This window comes from Hemiscyllium ocellatum, chromosome 30 (assembly GCF_020745735.1).
Source record: "Hemiscyllium ocellatum isolate sHemOce1 chromosome 30, sHemOce1.pat.X.cur, whole genome shotgun sequence".
NCBI lineage: Eukaryota > Metazoa > Chordata > Chondrichthyes > Orectolobiformes > Hemiscylliidae > Hemiscyllium > Hemiscyllium ocellatum.
In genome coordinates, this window is record NC_083430.1 from 52,503,197 (window position 1) to 52,520,825 (window position 17,629).

General features: G+C 42.6%; 1 protein-coding gene across 1 annotated transcript in view; it reads left to right on the forward strand.

Annotated features, from left to right (window-relative positions):
* The window catches only part of myom3 (myomesin 3), a 108,346-nt gene that overhangs the window by 56,445 nt on the left and 34,272 nt on the right, over positions 1-17,629 (forward strand). The window contains exons 17-21 of the mRNA XM_060847300.1: positions 7,553-7,740; positions 10,265-10,391; positions 12,101-12,279; positions 15,390-15,504; positions 16,912-17,068. Of these exons, the coding sequence (XP_060703283.1) occupies positions 7,553-7,740; positions 10,265-10,391; positions 12,101-12,279; positions 15,390-15,504; positions 16,912-17,068 (766 nt within the window). The remainder of the gene's footprint in view (positions 1-7,552; positions 7,741-10,264; positions 10,392-12,100; positions 12,280-15,389; positions 15,505-16,911; positions 17,069-17,629) is intronic.

The following is a 17,629-nucleotide window of genomic DNA, read 5'->3' on the forward strand; positions in this document are numbered from 1 at the left end:
TAAGGGAACACTTAGGAAGCAGCGATCATAACATGGTAGAGTTCAGTCTGCAGTTTGAAAGAGAGAAGGCAAAATCAGATGTAATGGTGTTACAGTTAAATAAAGTTAATTATGAGGGAATGAGAGAGGAACTGACAAAAATAGACTGGAAGCAGAGCCTAGCGAGGAAGACAGTAGAGCAAAAATGGCAGGAGTTTGTGGGTATAATTGAGGACACTGTACAGAGGTTCATCCCCAAGAAAAGAAAGATTATCCGGGGAGGGATTAGACAGCCATGGCTGACAAAGGAAGTCAGGAAATGTATTAAACAAAAAGAGAGATCCTATAAAGTTTGTGCGAAGATTTGTAGCTCGGGTGCTTGTTGTAGTGGTTCTGTTCGCCGATTTGGAAGTTTTTGTTGCACAAACTCCATCAACAAACACATCGACCTGGACCCAATATACCAATCACTACAGCGGACAGCTGAAACTGACACCCGGAAGCGGCAAGGACAGACCACTATAAATGCCGGAAGAAACATCAAAGAAGCGCTTCGCAGGAGGCTCCAGAGCACTGATGATGTCTCCTAGCCAGGGGACGAAACGTTTGCAACAAAAACTTCCAGCTTGGCGAACAGAACCACTACAGAGATCCTATAAAGTGGCCAAGAGCAGTGGGAAATCAGAAGATTGGGAAGGCTACAAAAACAAACAGAGGATAACAAAGAGAGAAATACGGAAGGAAAGGATCAAATATGAAGGTAGGCTAGCCAGTAATATTAGAAATGATAGTAAAAGTTTCTTTCAATACATAGGAAACAAACGACAGGCAAAGGTAGACATTGAACCACTTCAAACTGATGCTGGAAGCCTAGTGATGGGAGATAAGGAAATAGCTGGAGAACTTAATGAGTACCTTGCGTCAGTCTTCACTGTGGAAGACATGAGTAATATCCCAACAGTTAAAGGGAGTCAGGGGGCTGAGTTGAGTATGGTTGCCATTACAAAAGAGAAAGTGCTAGAAAAGCTAAAAGGTCTTAAAATTGATAAATCTCCTGGCCCCGATGGGATACATCCTAGAATTCTGAGGGAGGTGGCTGAGGAAATAGCGGAGGCATTAGTTGAGATCTTTCAAAAGTCACTGGAGTCAGGGAAAGTCCCGGATGATTGGAAGATCGCTGCTGTAATCCCCTTGTTCCAGAAAGGATCAAGACAAAAGATGGAAAATTATAGGCCAATTAGCCTAACCTCAGTTGTTGGTAAAATTCTAGAATCCATCATTCAGGATGAGGTTTCTAAATTCTTGGAAGAGCAGTATCGGATTAGAACAAGTCAACATGGATTTAGTAAGGGGAGGTCGTGTCTGACAAACCTGTTGGAATTCTTTGAAGAGGTGACAAGTAGGTTAGACCAGGGAAACCCAGTGGATCTGGTCTATCTAGACTTCCAAAAGGCCTTTGATAAAGTGCCACACGGGAGGCTGCTGAGCAAGGTGAGGGCCCATGGTGTTCGAGGTGAGCTACTGGTATGGATTGAGGATTGGCTGACTGACAGAAGGCAGAGAGTTTGGATAAAAGGTTTTTTTTGGAATGGCAGCCGGTGACAGGCGGTGTCCCTCAGGGTTCAGTGTTGGGGCCGCAGCTGTTCACGTTATATATTAATGATCTGGATGAAGGGATTGGGGGCATTCTAGCGAAGTTTGCCAATGATACGAAGTTAGGTGGACAGGCAGGTAGTACTGAGGAAGTGGGGAGGCTGCAGAAGGATCTAGACAGTTTGGGAGAGTGGTCCAGGAAATGGCTGATGAAATTCAATGTGAGCAAATGCGAGGTCTTGCACTTTGGAAAAAAGAATAAAAGCATAGACTACTTTCTAAACGGTGAGAAAATTCAAAGTACAAATGGATCTGGGAGTGCTCGTCGAGGATTCTCCAAAGGTAAACATGCAGGTTGAGTCCGTGATTAAGAAAGCGAATGCAATGTTGTCATTTATCTCAAGAGGGTTGGAATATAAAAGCACCGTTGTGCTACTAAGACTTTATAAAGCTCTGGTTAGGCCCCATTTGGAGCACTGTGTCCAGTTTTGGTTCCCACACCTCAGGAAGGACATACTGGCACTGGAGCATGTCCAACGGAGATTCACACGGATGATCCCTGGAATGGTAGTTCTAACATACGAGGAACGGCTGAGGATCCTGGGATTGTATTCATTGGAGTTTAGAAGATTAAGGGGAGATCTAACAGAAACTTACAAGATAATACATGGCTTGGAAAGGGTGGACGCTAGGAAATTGTTTCCTTTAGGCGAGGAGACTAGGACCCGTGGACACAGCCTTAGAATTCGAGGGGGTAAATTCAGAACAGAAATGCGGAGACATTTCTTCAGCCAGAGAGTGGTGGGCCTGTGGAATTCATTGCCGCAGAGTGCAGGGAAATTTGCTAGAGCTGCTCGGGAGGATTTAAACTAGTAAGGTGGGGGGTTGGGACCCAGGGAGATAGTAAGGAAAGAGATCAATCTGAGACTGGTACAGTTGAGAACAGAAGCGAGTCAAACAGTCAGGGCAGGCAGGGACAAGGTAAGACAAATAAATTAAATTGCATTTATTTCAATGCAAGGGTCCTAACAGGGAAGACAGATGAACTCAGGGCATGGTTAGGAACAGGAGACTGGGATATGACAGCAACTACAAAAACATCGCTCAGGGATGGGCAAGACTGGCAGCTTAATGTTCCAGGATACAAATGCTACAGGAAGGATGGAAAGGAGGGCAAGAGAGGAGAGGGGTTGGCATTACAGCTGTGCTGAGGGAGGATATTCCCGGAAATACATCCATGGAAGTTATTTGTGTGGAACTGAGATATAAGGAAGGGATGATAACCTTATTGAGATTGTATTAAAGACCCCTAATAGTCAGAGGGAAATTGAGAAACAAACTTGGAAGGAGGTCTCCGCTATCTGTACGAATAATAGGGTGGTTACGGTTGGGGAATTTAACTTTCCAAACATAGACTGGGACTGCCATAGTGTTAAGGGATTAGATGGAGAGGAATTTGTTAAGTGCATACAAGACAATTTTCTGATTCAGTATGTGGATGTACCTACTAGAGAAGGTGCAAAACTTGACCTACTCTTGGGAAATAAGGCAGGGCAGGTGACTGAGGTGTCAGTGGGGGAGCACTTTGGGGCCAGCGACCATAATTCTATTAGATTTAAAATAGTGATAGAAAAGGATAGACCAGATCTAAAAGTAGAAGTTCTAAATTGGAGAAAGGCCAATTTTGATGGTATTAGGCAAGAATTTTTGAAAGTTGATTGGAGGCAAATGTTCGCAGGTAAAGGGATGGCTAGAAAATGGGAAGCCTTCAGAAATCAGATAACGAGAATGCAGCGAAAGTATATTCCTGTCATGGTGAAAGAAAAGGCTGGTAGGTATAGAGAACGCTGGATGACTCAAGAAATTGAGGATTTGGTTAAGAAAAAGAATGAAGCATATGTAAGATATAGATAGGATAGATCGAGTGAATCCTTAGAGTATAAAGGAAGTAGGAGTATACTTGATGAAAATCAGGAGAGCAAAAACGGGACATGAGATAGCTTTGGAAAATAGAATTATGGAGAATCCAAAGGGTTTTTACAAATACATCAAGGACAAAAAGGTAACTAGGGAGAGGATAGGGCCCCTCAAAGATCAGCAAGGCGACCTTTGTGTGGAGCTGCAGAAAATGGGGGAGATACTAAATGAATATTTTGCATCGATATTTACTGTGGAAAAGGATATGCATGATATAAACTATAGGGAAATAGATGGTGACATCTTGTAAAATGTCCATATTATTGAGGAGGAAGTGCTAGATGTCTTGAAACGGGTAAAGGTGGATAAATCCCCAAGACTTGATCAGGTGTACCCTAGAACTCTGTGGGAAGGTAGAGAAGTGATTGCTGGGCCTCTTGCTGAGATATTTGTATCATCGATAGTCACAGGTGAGGTGTCGGAAGACTGGAGGTTAGCTAATGTGGTGCCACTGTTTAAGAAGGATGGTAAGGACAAGCCAGAGAACTATAGACCAGTGAGCCTGACTTCGGTGGTAGGCAAGTTGTTGGAGGGAATCCTGAAGGACAGGATGTACATGTATTTGGAAAGGCAAGGACTGATTAGGGATAGTCAACATGGCTTTGTGTGTGGGAAATCATGTCTCACAACTTTGAGTTTTTTGAAGAAATAACAAAGAGGATTGATGAGGGCAGAACAGTAGATGTGATCTATATGGACTTCAGTAAGGCGTTCGATTTGGTTCCCCATGGGAAACTGATTAGCAAGGTTAGATCTCACGGAACACAGGAAGAACTAGCCATTTGGATACAGAACTGGCTCAAAGGTAGAAAACAGAGGGTGGTGGAGGAGGGTTGTTTTTCAGACTGGAGGCCTGTGACCAGTGGAGTGCCACAAGGATCACTGCTGGGCCCTCTACTTTTTGTCATTTACAAAAATGATTTGGATGCGAGCATAAGAGGTACAGTTAGTAAGTTTGCAGATGACACCAAAATTGGAGGTATGGTGGACAGCGAAGAGGGTTACCTCAGATTACAATAGGATCTTGACCAGATGGGCCAATGGGCTGAGAAGTGGCAGGTGGAGTTTAATTTAGATAAATGCGAGGTGCTGTATTTTGGGAAAGCAAATCTTAACAGGACTAATACAGCTAATGGTAAGGTCCTGGAGAGTGTTACTGAACAAAGAAACCTTGGAGTGCAGGTTCATAGCTCCTTGAAAGTGGAGTCGCAGGTAGATAGGATAGTGAAGAAGGCATTTGGTATGCTTTCCTTTATTGGTCAGAGTATTGAGTACAGGAGTTGGGAGGTCATGTTACGGCTGTACAGGACATTGGTTAGGCCACTGTTGGAATATTGCGTGCAATTCTGGTCTCCTTCCTATCGGAAAGATGTTGTGACACTTGAAAGGGTTCAGAAAAGATTTACAAGGATGTTGCCAGGGTTGGAGGATTTGATCTATAGGGAGAGGTTGAACAGACTGGGGCTGTTTTGCCTGGAGCATCGGAGGCTGAGCGGTGACCTTATAGAGGTTTGCAAAATTATGAGGGGCATGGATAGGATAAATAGGCAAAGTCTTATCCCTGGGGTCGGCGAGTCCAGAACTAGAGGGCATAGGTTTAGGATGAGATGGGAAAGATATAAAAGAGACCTACGGGGCACACTTTTCACACAGTGTGGTACGTGTATGGAATGAGCTGCCAGAGGAAATGGTGAAGGTTGGTGCAATTGCAACATTTTAGAGGCATCTGGATGGGTATAGGAATAGAAAGTGTTTGGAGGGATATAGGCCAGGTGCTGGCAGGTGGAATTAGATTGCATTGGGATAGCTAGTTGGCATGGACGGGTTGGACTGAAGGGTCTGTTTCCATGCTGTACATCTCTATGACTCTATGATTCTAAGCAAATGCAAGAATAACTGGCAAGCCATTATTAGATTAGGTTAGATTAGATTCCCTACAGTGTGGAAACAGGTCCTTCTGCCCAACAAGTCCACACCGACCCTCCAAAGAGCAACCCACCCAGACCCATTCCCCTACATTTACCCCTGACTAATGCACCTAACACTACGGGCCAATTCACCTAACCTGCACATCTTTGGACTGTGGGAGGAAACCAGAGCATCCGGAGGATACTCACGCAGACAGTTGTCCGAGGCTGGAATCGAACCTGGGGCCCTGGTGCTGTGACGCAGCAGTGCTAACCACTGAGCCACCGTGCTGCCCCGCCCCTGAACTACCCTGTCCCCTCTCTAAGCCCCATTGTTGAAGCAAGCCTTTGGCTTAGTGTTAGCATTCCCACCACTGAGCCAGAAGGCGCTGAGTTTGAACACCTACAACAACAATTTGTGTGGCTCCTCAAGTTTACCGGAACTTCCCAAGTCCACATGTGATACAAAGCCATATAAGTAGAGGAGCTTGGAGGAATCCCACTTGTTGTTATGATTGTCATTGATCCCCTACTGGAGACACTCTGAGTGAGTGGAGATCGGATTGTTAGCAATAAACAAGTCAAAGAAGTATGCAACAAAAACTAAGGTGGACAGAGTGGCCACAAGGATTTCTATGAAAGAGACCGAGTGCGAAATACTGGGACAATCCTTCATTGTATGTTATCTGTGTAGACCAGAATGATGAAAATGGCAGTGAATTGATGGAGGAATATGTAATGATACAATAAAGATCAGCTCCATGATTCTTTACTTCTTTGCAAACCTAATTAATATTGAAGGGTAATGCTATCAACCTTAGAATTAAAAATGACTTCAGTTTGAACAGTCTTCGTTCCAGAGTAATTGCCTGAATTTGTACCACAAATTGCTGGAGAATCTCAGCAGGTTTGGCAGCATCTGTCGGGAGAGAAACAGGATTAACATTTCAAGTCCAGCAGCTCTTCATCAGAACTGAAAGCAATTTGGAAAAGTTGGTATTTATACTGATGATAGGGAATGAGAGGGGGAGGGTGGGGAAAGGAGTGAGAGGAATAGATGCAGACAGTTTCCAGAGAGAGAAGCAGATAAAAGGATTGCTGATGACAAGCCAAGAGAGAGATAAATGCTGAATAGGTGCTAACAGGAAATGTGATTAATTGGAAATGCGTTGGATATGCTGGGAGCAGCCCATTACAGAACGAGATGTGGGGGTGTTGAGTGTGTAACAAACATGGAGGAAGGTGTCCATCCTCTGAAATTGTTCAACACAACGTTATGGATGGAATTAGTCAACTGCATTCACTTCTCATGCTGTCTCCTCTACATTGGTGAAACAAAATACAGACTGGGCAATCACTTTGCGGAACATCTACACTCCGTATGTAAATATTACCCCAAGCTTCCAGTTGCCTGCCATGTCATCATAACACCATGCTCCCCTGCTAACTGTTCTGTATCTGTCTGAGCCACAGTGTTCTAACAAAGCTCAATACAAGCTGGAAGATCAGCATCTCATTTCCCAGATCTTACAGCCTTCAGGACCGAGCACTGAATTCCAAAACTGCACAGATCAAAGATTATCAGGGAACATTGTTGAGAATACAACTAAAGTAGTTGGTGCTGTTCTGAAAGCTACACTACAGGATAAATAAGAATTCTTTGGACAAGGTACAGAACAGCTACTGACTTATTAGGTAACTGGAGAATAAAATAACAGGGTCGATTCAATGTTCATGGGACTTTTCATTGGAAAGAAGAAGGCAAAAAGAAAATATTGTGTATTAATGTAGCTCAGAGGTGTAGAAGAGAAGTGAGGAATATTTGATTTGGTATTGGATAACTAAACTAGCAGACTTTTGAACACAAATCATGAAGGATAGTTTCCGGTAAGGCATAGGAAAGCAAGGACTTTACTGAGAAGCAGGCTGGATTTTGGTTTGGCATATCAATGGAGGTTGTAGCAAGAGTAGATTGAATAACTCCCTTGAAGCGCAACACATTGTTAGATAGAATCGCTAGTACAGCAGGGAGTTCCATTGGAAAGATTAATAATCATTGCTGTGTTTCTGTCTAATGTGTTTATTTTCTTGTGAAGTTCTTCCAACAGCTCCTTATGGCCTGACACAGCTGTCCTCTGGAAAAAACGAAATGGTTATCGGTTGGAAGGAACCGAGATTTCCAATTGGACCAGAGATTTTAGGCTATTTCCTGGATTTCTGTGATGCGGTAGATGCTGAGTGGCATGAAATTAATATTAAACCTATCAAAACAAAACTTTACAAGGTATGTTAGATATTATGAGGCTATAGGTATAAACTCAATTTATTTCATGTCCTTGTTTTGTCAAAATGAGATAAATAAATAGGTGATGGCTGGGCATTTCTGACTAGTTTCTACACTTTTCCCAAGATAGTGATTTCAATAAAATGGATTAACATTAACAGCGATATTAAATGAGAAGTGAACTGCGATTGGTCCAGGAAAATGCACCGACTAAACATGCATTTAAACATTTGGATGCATGTGGTTTGTTCCTCATCAAGGAGTGAAACCTTTCCTTCAGCTTCGCAAAGGCATATGATGCAGTGATAACCCACACCATGAAATGGGGGGTTTACTAAAAGAGATAAAGTTTCTAAACTCTGCTCAGAAACCTGGAGCCAGGGCAAAGCTAAGTTCAGACATTTTCAAACTAAGATGGACAGAGTGGTCACAAGGATTTCTATGAAAGAGACCGAGTGGGAAATACCGGGACAATCCTTCATTGTATGTTATCTGTGTAGACCTGAATGATGAAAATGGCAGTGAATTGATGGAGGAAAATGTAATGATGTAATAAAGATCAGCTCCATGATTCTTTACTTCTTTGCAAACCTAATTAAAATTGAAGGGTAATGCTCTCAACCTTAGAATTAAAAATTACTTCAGTTTGAACAGTCTTCGTTCCAGAGTAATTGCCTGAATTTGTACCACAGAATAATGAACTCACCATTTGGATACAGAACTGACTCAAAGGTAGAAGACAGAGGGTGGTGGTAGAGGGTTGCTTTTCAGACTGGAGGCCTGAGGCCTGTGGCCAGTGGAGTGCCACAGGATCGATGATTTGGATGTGAGCATAAGAGGTACAGTTAGTAATTTTGAGATGACACCAAAATTGGAGGTGTAGTAGACAGCAAAAAAGGTTACCACAGATTTCAATGGGATCTTGATCAGATGGGCCAATAGGCTCTGAAGTGGCAGATGGAGTTTAATTTAGATAAATGTGAGGTGCTGCATTTTGGGAAAGCAAATCTTAACAGGACTAATACATTTAATGATAAGGTCCTAGGGAGTGTTGTTGAACAAAGAGATCTTAGAGTGCAGGTTCATAGCTCCTTGAAAGTGGGGTCACAGGTAGATAGGATAGTGAAGAAGGCGTTTGGTATGCTTTCCTTTATTGGTCGGAGTATTGAGTACAGGAGTTGGGAGGTCATGTTGCGGCTGTACAGTACATTGGTTAGGCCACTGCTGGAATAGTGCATGCAACTCCTGTCTAGATTGGGTTGGGATATCTGGTCAGCATGGACGGGTTGGTCCGAAGGGTCTGTTTCCATGCTCTACATCTCTGTGACTTGCTGACTCTATAAACACTTGATAAAAACCGTTCTGGGGAAGGATCTCCAGAGCCAAAACATTTACTCCGATTTCTCTTCACAGATGCCTCCAGACCTGCTGAGATTATCAACAAAAATAGAAATTGTTGGAAAAGGTCAGCATGTCTGGCAACATCTATGAAGAGAAATCAGAGTTAATATTTTGGATCCGATGACCCTTAGTCAGAACTGATGGCAGCTAGGAAAGTGTCAATTTATATGCAAAAGGTAGGGTGGTGGGTGTGGGGATGTTAGGGAGTAAGCAATAGGTGGAGATAGAGCCCAAAGAGAGAGAGAAAAAACAGTTGGACAGACAAAGGAGCGAATCAGCTAGGCAAAAGTGAAGACTGCAGATGCTGGAAACCAGAGTTTAGATCAGAGTAGCGCTGGAAAAGCACAGCAGGTCAGGCAGCATCGAAGGAGCAGGAAAATTGATGTTTCAGGCAAAAGCCCTTCGTCAGGAATAGAAAAGTTCTGCTCCAAACTGTGTTGGGATGAATGTAGCCCGGAGTCCATGTGGGACCAGTTGGTTACGGAGGCAGCCACTGAGGAAGCAAATATAGCTGTGGTACAAGTCTGTTTCAGTACATGGTTGAAGAGCTTCAGGGTAGAGGAGATGACCTGAGGGTTGCAGTGAGAGAGAGACTCACTGAGATTCTTGTAGAGAGAGGAGGAGAGCTTCTTCAAGGTAGCCATCCTTGCAAGAGCATTTGCAGTAAATTTAAAAGTAACTAGGCAGACGTGAGGACTGCAGATGCTGGAAACCAGAGTTTAGATCAGAATGGTGCTGGAAAAGCACAGCAGGTCAGGCAGCATCCGAGGAGCAGGAAAATCGACCTTTCGGGCATAAGTCCTTCATCAGGAATAGATGATGATGAAGGGCTTTTGTCCGAAATGTCAATTTTCCTGCTCCTCAGATGCTGCCTGACCTGCTGTGCTTTTCCAGCACCACTCCGATCTAAACCCCAGACAAAGGAATGGCTGAGTGGGTGAACAGCTGTTAATGGAGACTGACAATAGGTAGTGTGTAATGGCAGACTATCTAATGGCAAGGCCTGGTGTATGTGGCAGGGGGCTAGGGATATGGGGGAGTTCAGGCCCTAAAATTATTGAACTTGATATTGAGCACTGCAGCATGCCTGTGAGATTAACATTTGAAATTCTCTCCTCTGAAGATCCAAAACTTAACAGAAGGTTCTTTCTATCAATTCCGTGCCTTTGCAATGAACTGGGCTGGTGTTGGGCAACCGTCTGAAGCCAGTGACCAATTTAAATGTGAAGAGTGGACTATGCCAGAGCCTGGTGAGTTGCTGTCTCTCTTTTTAAGCTAAACTTCAAAAAATAGAATGCTGATGCAATAAGTAGCCCAGAAAGCTCTACCTCCATATTGTACTCACCATCCTATCAGCTGGTCTTAGATAGTTACAGCATCAGAAGCAATGAACAAGTTCAGATCATTAATTAGCATTGATTAATCCTGCATTGATTCATACACTTCACAAAGAAGTGAGTGAAGATAAGAAAAATAATGTAAGATTATTTCAGCAGTATTTTAATACTATTTCAATAATCCTTAATAATTTAAGGAGGCTGTTCCAAGAAAGTTCACTTGGATGGTCCCATTCTGGGAGGTTTGACTTGTGAGCTAAGGTTAAATAGATTGGGACTCTACTCATTTGAGTTTGGAAGGATGAGAGGTGATCCCATTGAAACGTGCAGGATTCTGAAAGGGGCTTAACAGGGTAAATAGTGAGAGGATGTTTCCCTTCTTGGGAGAGTTTAGGACTGGAGATACAGTCTCAGAATAAAGGGGCACCAGTTTAAGACTGAGATGAGGAGGAATTTCTTCTGAGGACTATGAGTCTTTGGAATTCCTTTCCAAAGAGAGCTGTGAGGGCAGGGACCTTGTGTATATTTAAGGCCATTATAGATCGATTCATGTTGAGTAGGGCAATGAAGAGTTACGAGGAAAGTCAGAAAAGTGAAACTGAGAGATGTTGGATGAGCTATGATCCTATCAAGACTAGAGGGGCCAAATAGCCTACTCCAATTCCTATTACTAATGGTTTTATTGTTTTATCACTTCATACTTTATTCTAAGTGCAATCTAATTGGGCATGTACTCACTTTTCCCTTTAGTGCTCCCTTATGCATGTTGAAGTCTAGAATAGACAGTGATGAAAGCTAATGGTGTGCCCTCCTTCACAGCAACAGGATTTGAGTATCAGAGTAGGGACGTCCAATTGCAGTTATACAGGGCCTTGGTGAGTATTGTGTGCAGTTTTGGTCTCCTAGTCTGAGGAAGGACAATCCTGCTATTGACGGAGCCCAGCGGATGTTCACCAGGATGATTCCTGGGATGGCAGGACTGACATATGAGGAAAGATTGGATTGACTGGGCTTATACTCACTGGAATTTGGAAAAATGAGGGGGTGGGGGCATCTTGCAGAAACGTATAAACTCCTGTTGGGACTGGTCAGGCTAGATATGGGAATAATGTTCCCTATGTTGGAGAAGTCTAGAACTTGGAGTCACAGTCTGAGAATAAGGGGTAAGCCATTCAGGATTGAGATGAGGAAGAATTTCTTCACTCAGAGAGTTGTGAACCTGTGGAATTCACTCCAGCAGAAGCTGATGGGACCAGTTCATTAGATACGTTCAAGAGGGAGCTGGATGTGGCCCTTGTGGTTAAAGGAATCAAGGAGTATGGGGAGAGGGTGGGGATGGAATTCTGAGATTGCATGATCAGCCATGATTGTATTAAATGGTAATACAGGCTTGAAGGGCCAAATGGCCTACTCCTGCACCTGGTTCCTATGTTTTTACATTTCTATATCCAGCACTGTTACACGTGAGACACTTGGTTAAATTTACATGAATGATATAAAATGAATGTGGTTTATCAAAGTGGAAGCACCTCTTCTTCTTACCCGAGTCGCACGTGCCATCCTGTTGTGATTGTTAAATTGCTTTTGAAAGTTCAAAGTGAGTTTGCAGCTTGTTTCCACAGGGCCACCTTTCGATGTGATATTTGCTGAAGTACGCAGCTCCTCGCTTGTGCTTCTATGGCAGCCTCCAGTATATACAGGGGCAGGCCCTGTCACAGGCTACATTGTGCAGATGTGTGAAGCTGATTCAGAAGAGTGGAAAACCATAAATAAAGAGCCAACGCCGAAAACACACATGAGGGTTGGTAAATGATCTTCTGAGTCTGTTCCTTATTAAACAGAGGGACTTCTCAGCACCACAGTGTTACTCCAGCAATGCGAATGAGATGAGTCTGGTGCCATTTTCTGTTCAAGACACTCCATGACATTCACAGGATTTTAACCTCTGCAATTCCATGGGATGTTAAGATGTCAGTCTCATCAACCCCATCATTGTGGTGAAAAGAGGAGAAGGTCAGGTGGTTTTCCCTGTGGTAGAATAGAGAGACTCAGATAACACTTGGGATATTGTGTTCAGTTCTGGTCGCCTCATTACAGAAAGGATGTGGAAGCTTTACACAGGGTACAGAGGAGATTTCCCAGGATGCTGCCTGGACTGGAGGGCATGTCTTATGAAGAAAGGTTGGGGGAGCTAGAGCTTTTCTCATTGGAGTGAAGAAAGATGAGAGCAACTTGATAGAGGTGTACAAGATGATGAGAGGCATAGATAGAGTGGATAGTCAAAGAGCTTTTCCCAGGGGTGGAAATGGCTATCATGAGGGGGCATAATTTTAAAGTAATTGGAGAAAGGGTTAGGGGAGATGTCAGAGGTAGGTTCTTTACACAGAGAGTGGTGGGTGTGTGGAATGCACTGCCAGCGGTGGGAGCAGAGTCAGAGACATTTGGGACATTTATGCGACTCTTGGATAGGCACATGGATGATAGTACAGTGAAGGGTGTGTAGGTTAGTCTGATCTTAGAGGAGGATAAAAGGCCAGCACAACATCAAGGGCCAAAGGGCCTGTACTGTGCTGTACTGTTCTATGTTCTAACTCATTCTCAGAACGGTGTCGCACACACTGTTAACTGTTGGTTGAATACCAGAGCAGAGACTGAGGAACAGGGAGTCTTCTGTTAATAAGTTTTACTAACATTAATGCGACATAAATCAGTGTTTTTGAAAAATGTTGATGAGAAAAATAAACTGCCCTCTTACTCAGGAAAATATTATGGTGCACAGCTGTGCAGGAAAGAAATAATAAATAAGTCGGGCGAGGAATGGAAGCCCCAAAGTTTTCAGGACTCATATAACTTGTCCGATTTGTAAGGAGAATAAATTGAGTCAATTTGGGGACGCTGTTTCTGTTGGCTGATGAGTCTAGGTCCAGGAGGCAGAGTTCAGGTGTGAGACCCAGATCAGGAGTAAAGTTAGGAGACATTTCTTCTCAGAAAGGGAGGTGAACATTTGGAATTCTCTTTCACAAATGACCATTGATGTTTGATCAATGGTTTAATTTAAATCTGAGACTGATCATTTTCTTACTGTCTGGTGGGGTGAAGGGACAGTGGGCAGAGCTGGGTATAGGGAGTTTGGTTGCTCATCTTTAGGGTTCATGTTGAATGGTGATGCGATAAGTTTGAGTAGCTCAATGTCTCCTGGCCTGCCTGGGTTGCTTTAAGATTATACAAGATGACATCACAAAGCTTCTAACTCACCATTTCAGGATTGTGACCAACTCTTTATATCTGTTAATTTTTCACGTGAACAGGTTCCTTGTGGCTTTGGTGAGCATTTTAAAGAGTATCCCACCCTGCCAACGTCAGCCTGGTCTCCTGCTGCTAATTAGGATTCATTCACTTTCACTGCATCGAATCTGCTGCTTTTGGCAGCATTTCAGACAACGGAGAGAATTTGACTATAGTGGAGAGTTGGCTAAGAAGGTCACTGTCTCACTTCCAGAGGAGTGGAACAGGCAAACAGCTTGGAGTAACATCTGATTTGACTGTATGCAGTCTGTGCCCCGGTCACTGAGTATGTTAAGGAAGAAATTAGCCAGGAGGGAAACCTGAGGGAGAATATGACCTACTTATGAGACATAATCCTCATTCACAAGCCTCCAGTCTAAGCAAGGACTGACAGGTCTAGATGCAATTACAGCATAAAAAAGAAAAGACTAATTTACTACATTTCCAATTTTAAAGCCTAATATATATTTCTTTGCAGGTGTGCACTTGAGCTTAGTAGTAAAGGTAAATATGACAGCTGCTTTGGAATTTGGAATACTCAGTTCAAAGACCTTCAGAGCAGGTTTTTCTGCATGCTGACATTTTATATGTCACTGTCAAGTGCTCTGCTTCATTTTAGCTTTGGGGCTGATTACTTCTGTGTCAGTTATTCTGTCATAAACTTTCACAAAAAAAAACAATTCTTCTGATGGTGCTGGGATTGCAGCAATATCACAAATGAAATATGTTTTGCAATCCCTTTTTAAATATATTTTAAACCTCGTTTCCCAGCTGATTTTGCAGCAGCTGTCCAGTGACTGAGCTTTGATATGGGCAGTTGGTTAGCTCAGTTAACTGGACAGCTGCTTTGTGATGCTGCCTGACACCAGCAGTGTGGGCTAACTTCCAGCCCTACCTGAGGTTCCCATTGAGAGCTCCACATTCTCAATGTTAGCCCTTGTCTGAGGAGTGCTGGCTCACAGGTTGAACTTGAAACTGGTCATTTTTCTCTCGCTAATGAACGAACTTCGCAGACTTGTATATGGGGGAATATGATCGACCTCCCAGGAACCCTGGGATCTGTGCAGAAAGGATAATGTAGGTCACTCCGAGGAAGTGAGCCTTCAAGCCTTTCCATATTTCAATTCAGGTAAAAAATGAGGTCTGCAGATGCTGGAGATCACAGCTGAAAATGTGTTGCTGGTTAAAGCACAGCAGGTTAGGCAGCATCCAAGGAACAGGAAATTCCCTCTACTCCTAGTTGAGGGAATTTCCTGTTCCTTGGATGCTGCCTAACCTGCTGTGCTTTAACCAGCAACACATTTTCAGCATATTTCAATTCATCCATAGCAGTTCTGAGACCTATCCTACTTTGTCCACACCCTTAACTTGATCAACAAAAACTACCAGCCACGAATTTTAAAATTAATAATCGATCTCACAATGATTGCCAAAGCCAGAAGTGAGTTACAAACTTGTACCCTCTTTGTGTGTTTCCTTATTTCACCTCTGACTGTTCTGGCTGAAAGTCGGAGATGATGACCCAGAGTCCAAGACTCCTCAGCAGTTGAAATAGTTTTCCCCAATCCACCAGTGGATATAAAGTGCAATTTATGTGACCCACATGTTTGTATTCGATTTTATCAGATTTCTGACTTGGAAGAAGGCAAAACCTACACCTTCCGAGTGTTGGCATTAAATTCAGCTGGAATTGGATTACCCTCATTGCCATCTGACCCTGTTCTTACAGAAACTAGACCAGGTACAGTGTCTTTCTGAATATCCAGAGAAACTCATTTCCGTTGAAGCTTGTTCTGTTCACCAAGATGCAAAGCTGTTGATTTCTCCAACATTGGTTGTTGTACCTTTGGCTGCTGGCTCTGAAATTGCCTTCCTAAATTTTACTGACTCTCTGTTTCACTTTCCCCCTTTAAGATGCTCCTTGAGACCTGTCTCTTTGACCAAGGTTCCAGTCACCTGCTGTGATGTATTCTACATGACTTAGTGTCATATAATGCTCCAATGAAATGCTTTCGGACATTTTAATACATTAAGTGTGATATAAATATAAGTTGTTGTTGTTATTAAACTGAGGCCTTGCCTGCTCTTTTAAGTGAATATAATTGATCCAATGGTGCTGTTGTAAAAAGACCTGGGGAGTTCTTCCTTGTGTCATAGAGCTACAATGTCACAGATTCATACAGCATGGAAACAGACCCTTTGTTGCAACTAGTCCACGCCGACCGTGTTCCCAAACCAAACTAGTCCCACTTCCCTGCACTTGGCCCATGTCCCTCCAAATCTTCCCTCTTCATGTACCTGTCCAAAAGTCTTTTAAACACTGTAATTGTACCTGTACCCACCATGTTCTCTGGCAGTTATTTCCATGCTGTAGAAAAACATGGTCCCTCATGTCCTTTTCAAATCTTTTTCCTCTCACCTTAAAAATGAGCCTCCTAGTTTTGAACTCTCTTACCGTAGAGAAAAGACCTTTGCTGTTCACCCTATCTATGCTCCTCACAATTTTATAAACTTTTACAAGGTCGCCCCTCAATCTCCTATGCTCCAGCGAACAAAGTCCCAGCCTATCCAGCCTGTTTTTAATAACTCAAACCTGGCAACATCCTGGTAAATCTTTTCTGAACCTTCTCGAGTTTAATTATCTTAATCCCTCAATCAACACCACAAAATCAGATTATCTTGACATAATCACCATACGGGATGGGATCTTGAAGTACACAAATTAGTTATTGCATTTCCTACATTATGACAGTGAATACACTTCAAAAGCACATCATTAGCTGTAAAGTGCTACTTGATGTCCTGTGGCAAGGTACTACGCAAATGCAAACTTTTCTTTCAAATGGGATTACTCTCCTAAAGTCTTTCCTCAGAAAAACTATCCTGAGAATTTTAGCATTTATTCATTTGGAATAAAAAAAATTGCTATTCTGAGCCACATAATTGAAAGATTGTTGCAACCCTGTATAGCCAGCTTGTTACTGGAACAAGGCTAGTATTAATCCACATATTTACAAGAATAACAGGCCAGGCTAAAATGTAAGTCACCATGTAATACACTTTTATTTGCTGTTAATGGAATTTAATAAATGAATCAGTGGAACTTATATATAAACATGAAATGAGGCAGATCTGTTAACTTCCACAGGCACCTCAGAGATTGATGTCGGTGTCGATGAAGATGGGAATATTTTCCTGGCTTTGCAGACCCCTGAGGCTTTTGATACATCAAAGTTTATTTGGTGCAAGGATTATGAAGAAATATCAAGCCCTGAGAGAGTGCTGATTGAAACAACTGGAGACACGTAAGAATCTGGAACATTCTGGAATTTCAGTCTCAAAATGAGCAACAAGCAACAAGATAGATCCCGATTTGCAATGCAACAATTACATCGCTCTCATGATTGCCACAGTCTTGGCCTAAGATCACCGGGTGGGGGATGGATACTTGAATGGGTGATAAATTATGTCTGCTCTATTCTCAATCCAGGATTAGAAAATTTTACTAAAAAATGCTAATGATGATTATTCTCACATTTTGGCAAACTGAACAGGAAATCTTCAGTTCCAATAGTTTTATTTTCCACTTTGCAATCACCTCCTCCTTTTAAATATCCATTTTCAACTTCCTCGTGTTTGCAGCATTCATGTTAAAGTGTGAACATTCCTTTTGGTTTAAAATAATTTTTTGCACAAGAAAAGAAAACAAAATGATGAGGAAAGAAAAATGGGGATTAAGTTTTGAAATTATTTCCCAGCGTTGTCTGGATCACTGAGTAATGGTCCCGATACTCAGAGAATAAAAACGTTTGTTAGAAGTGTCTAAGTCCCATCCATTTACCGTCCCAATGAGAAGAAATTCAAAG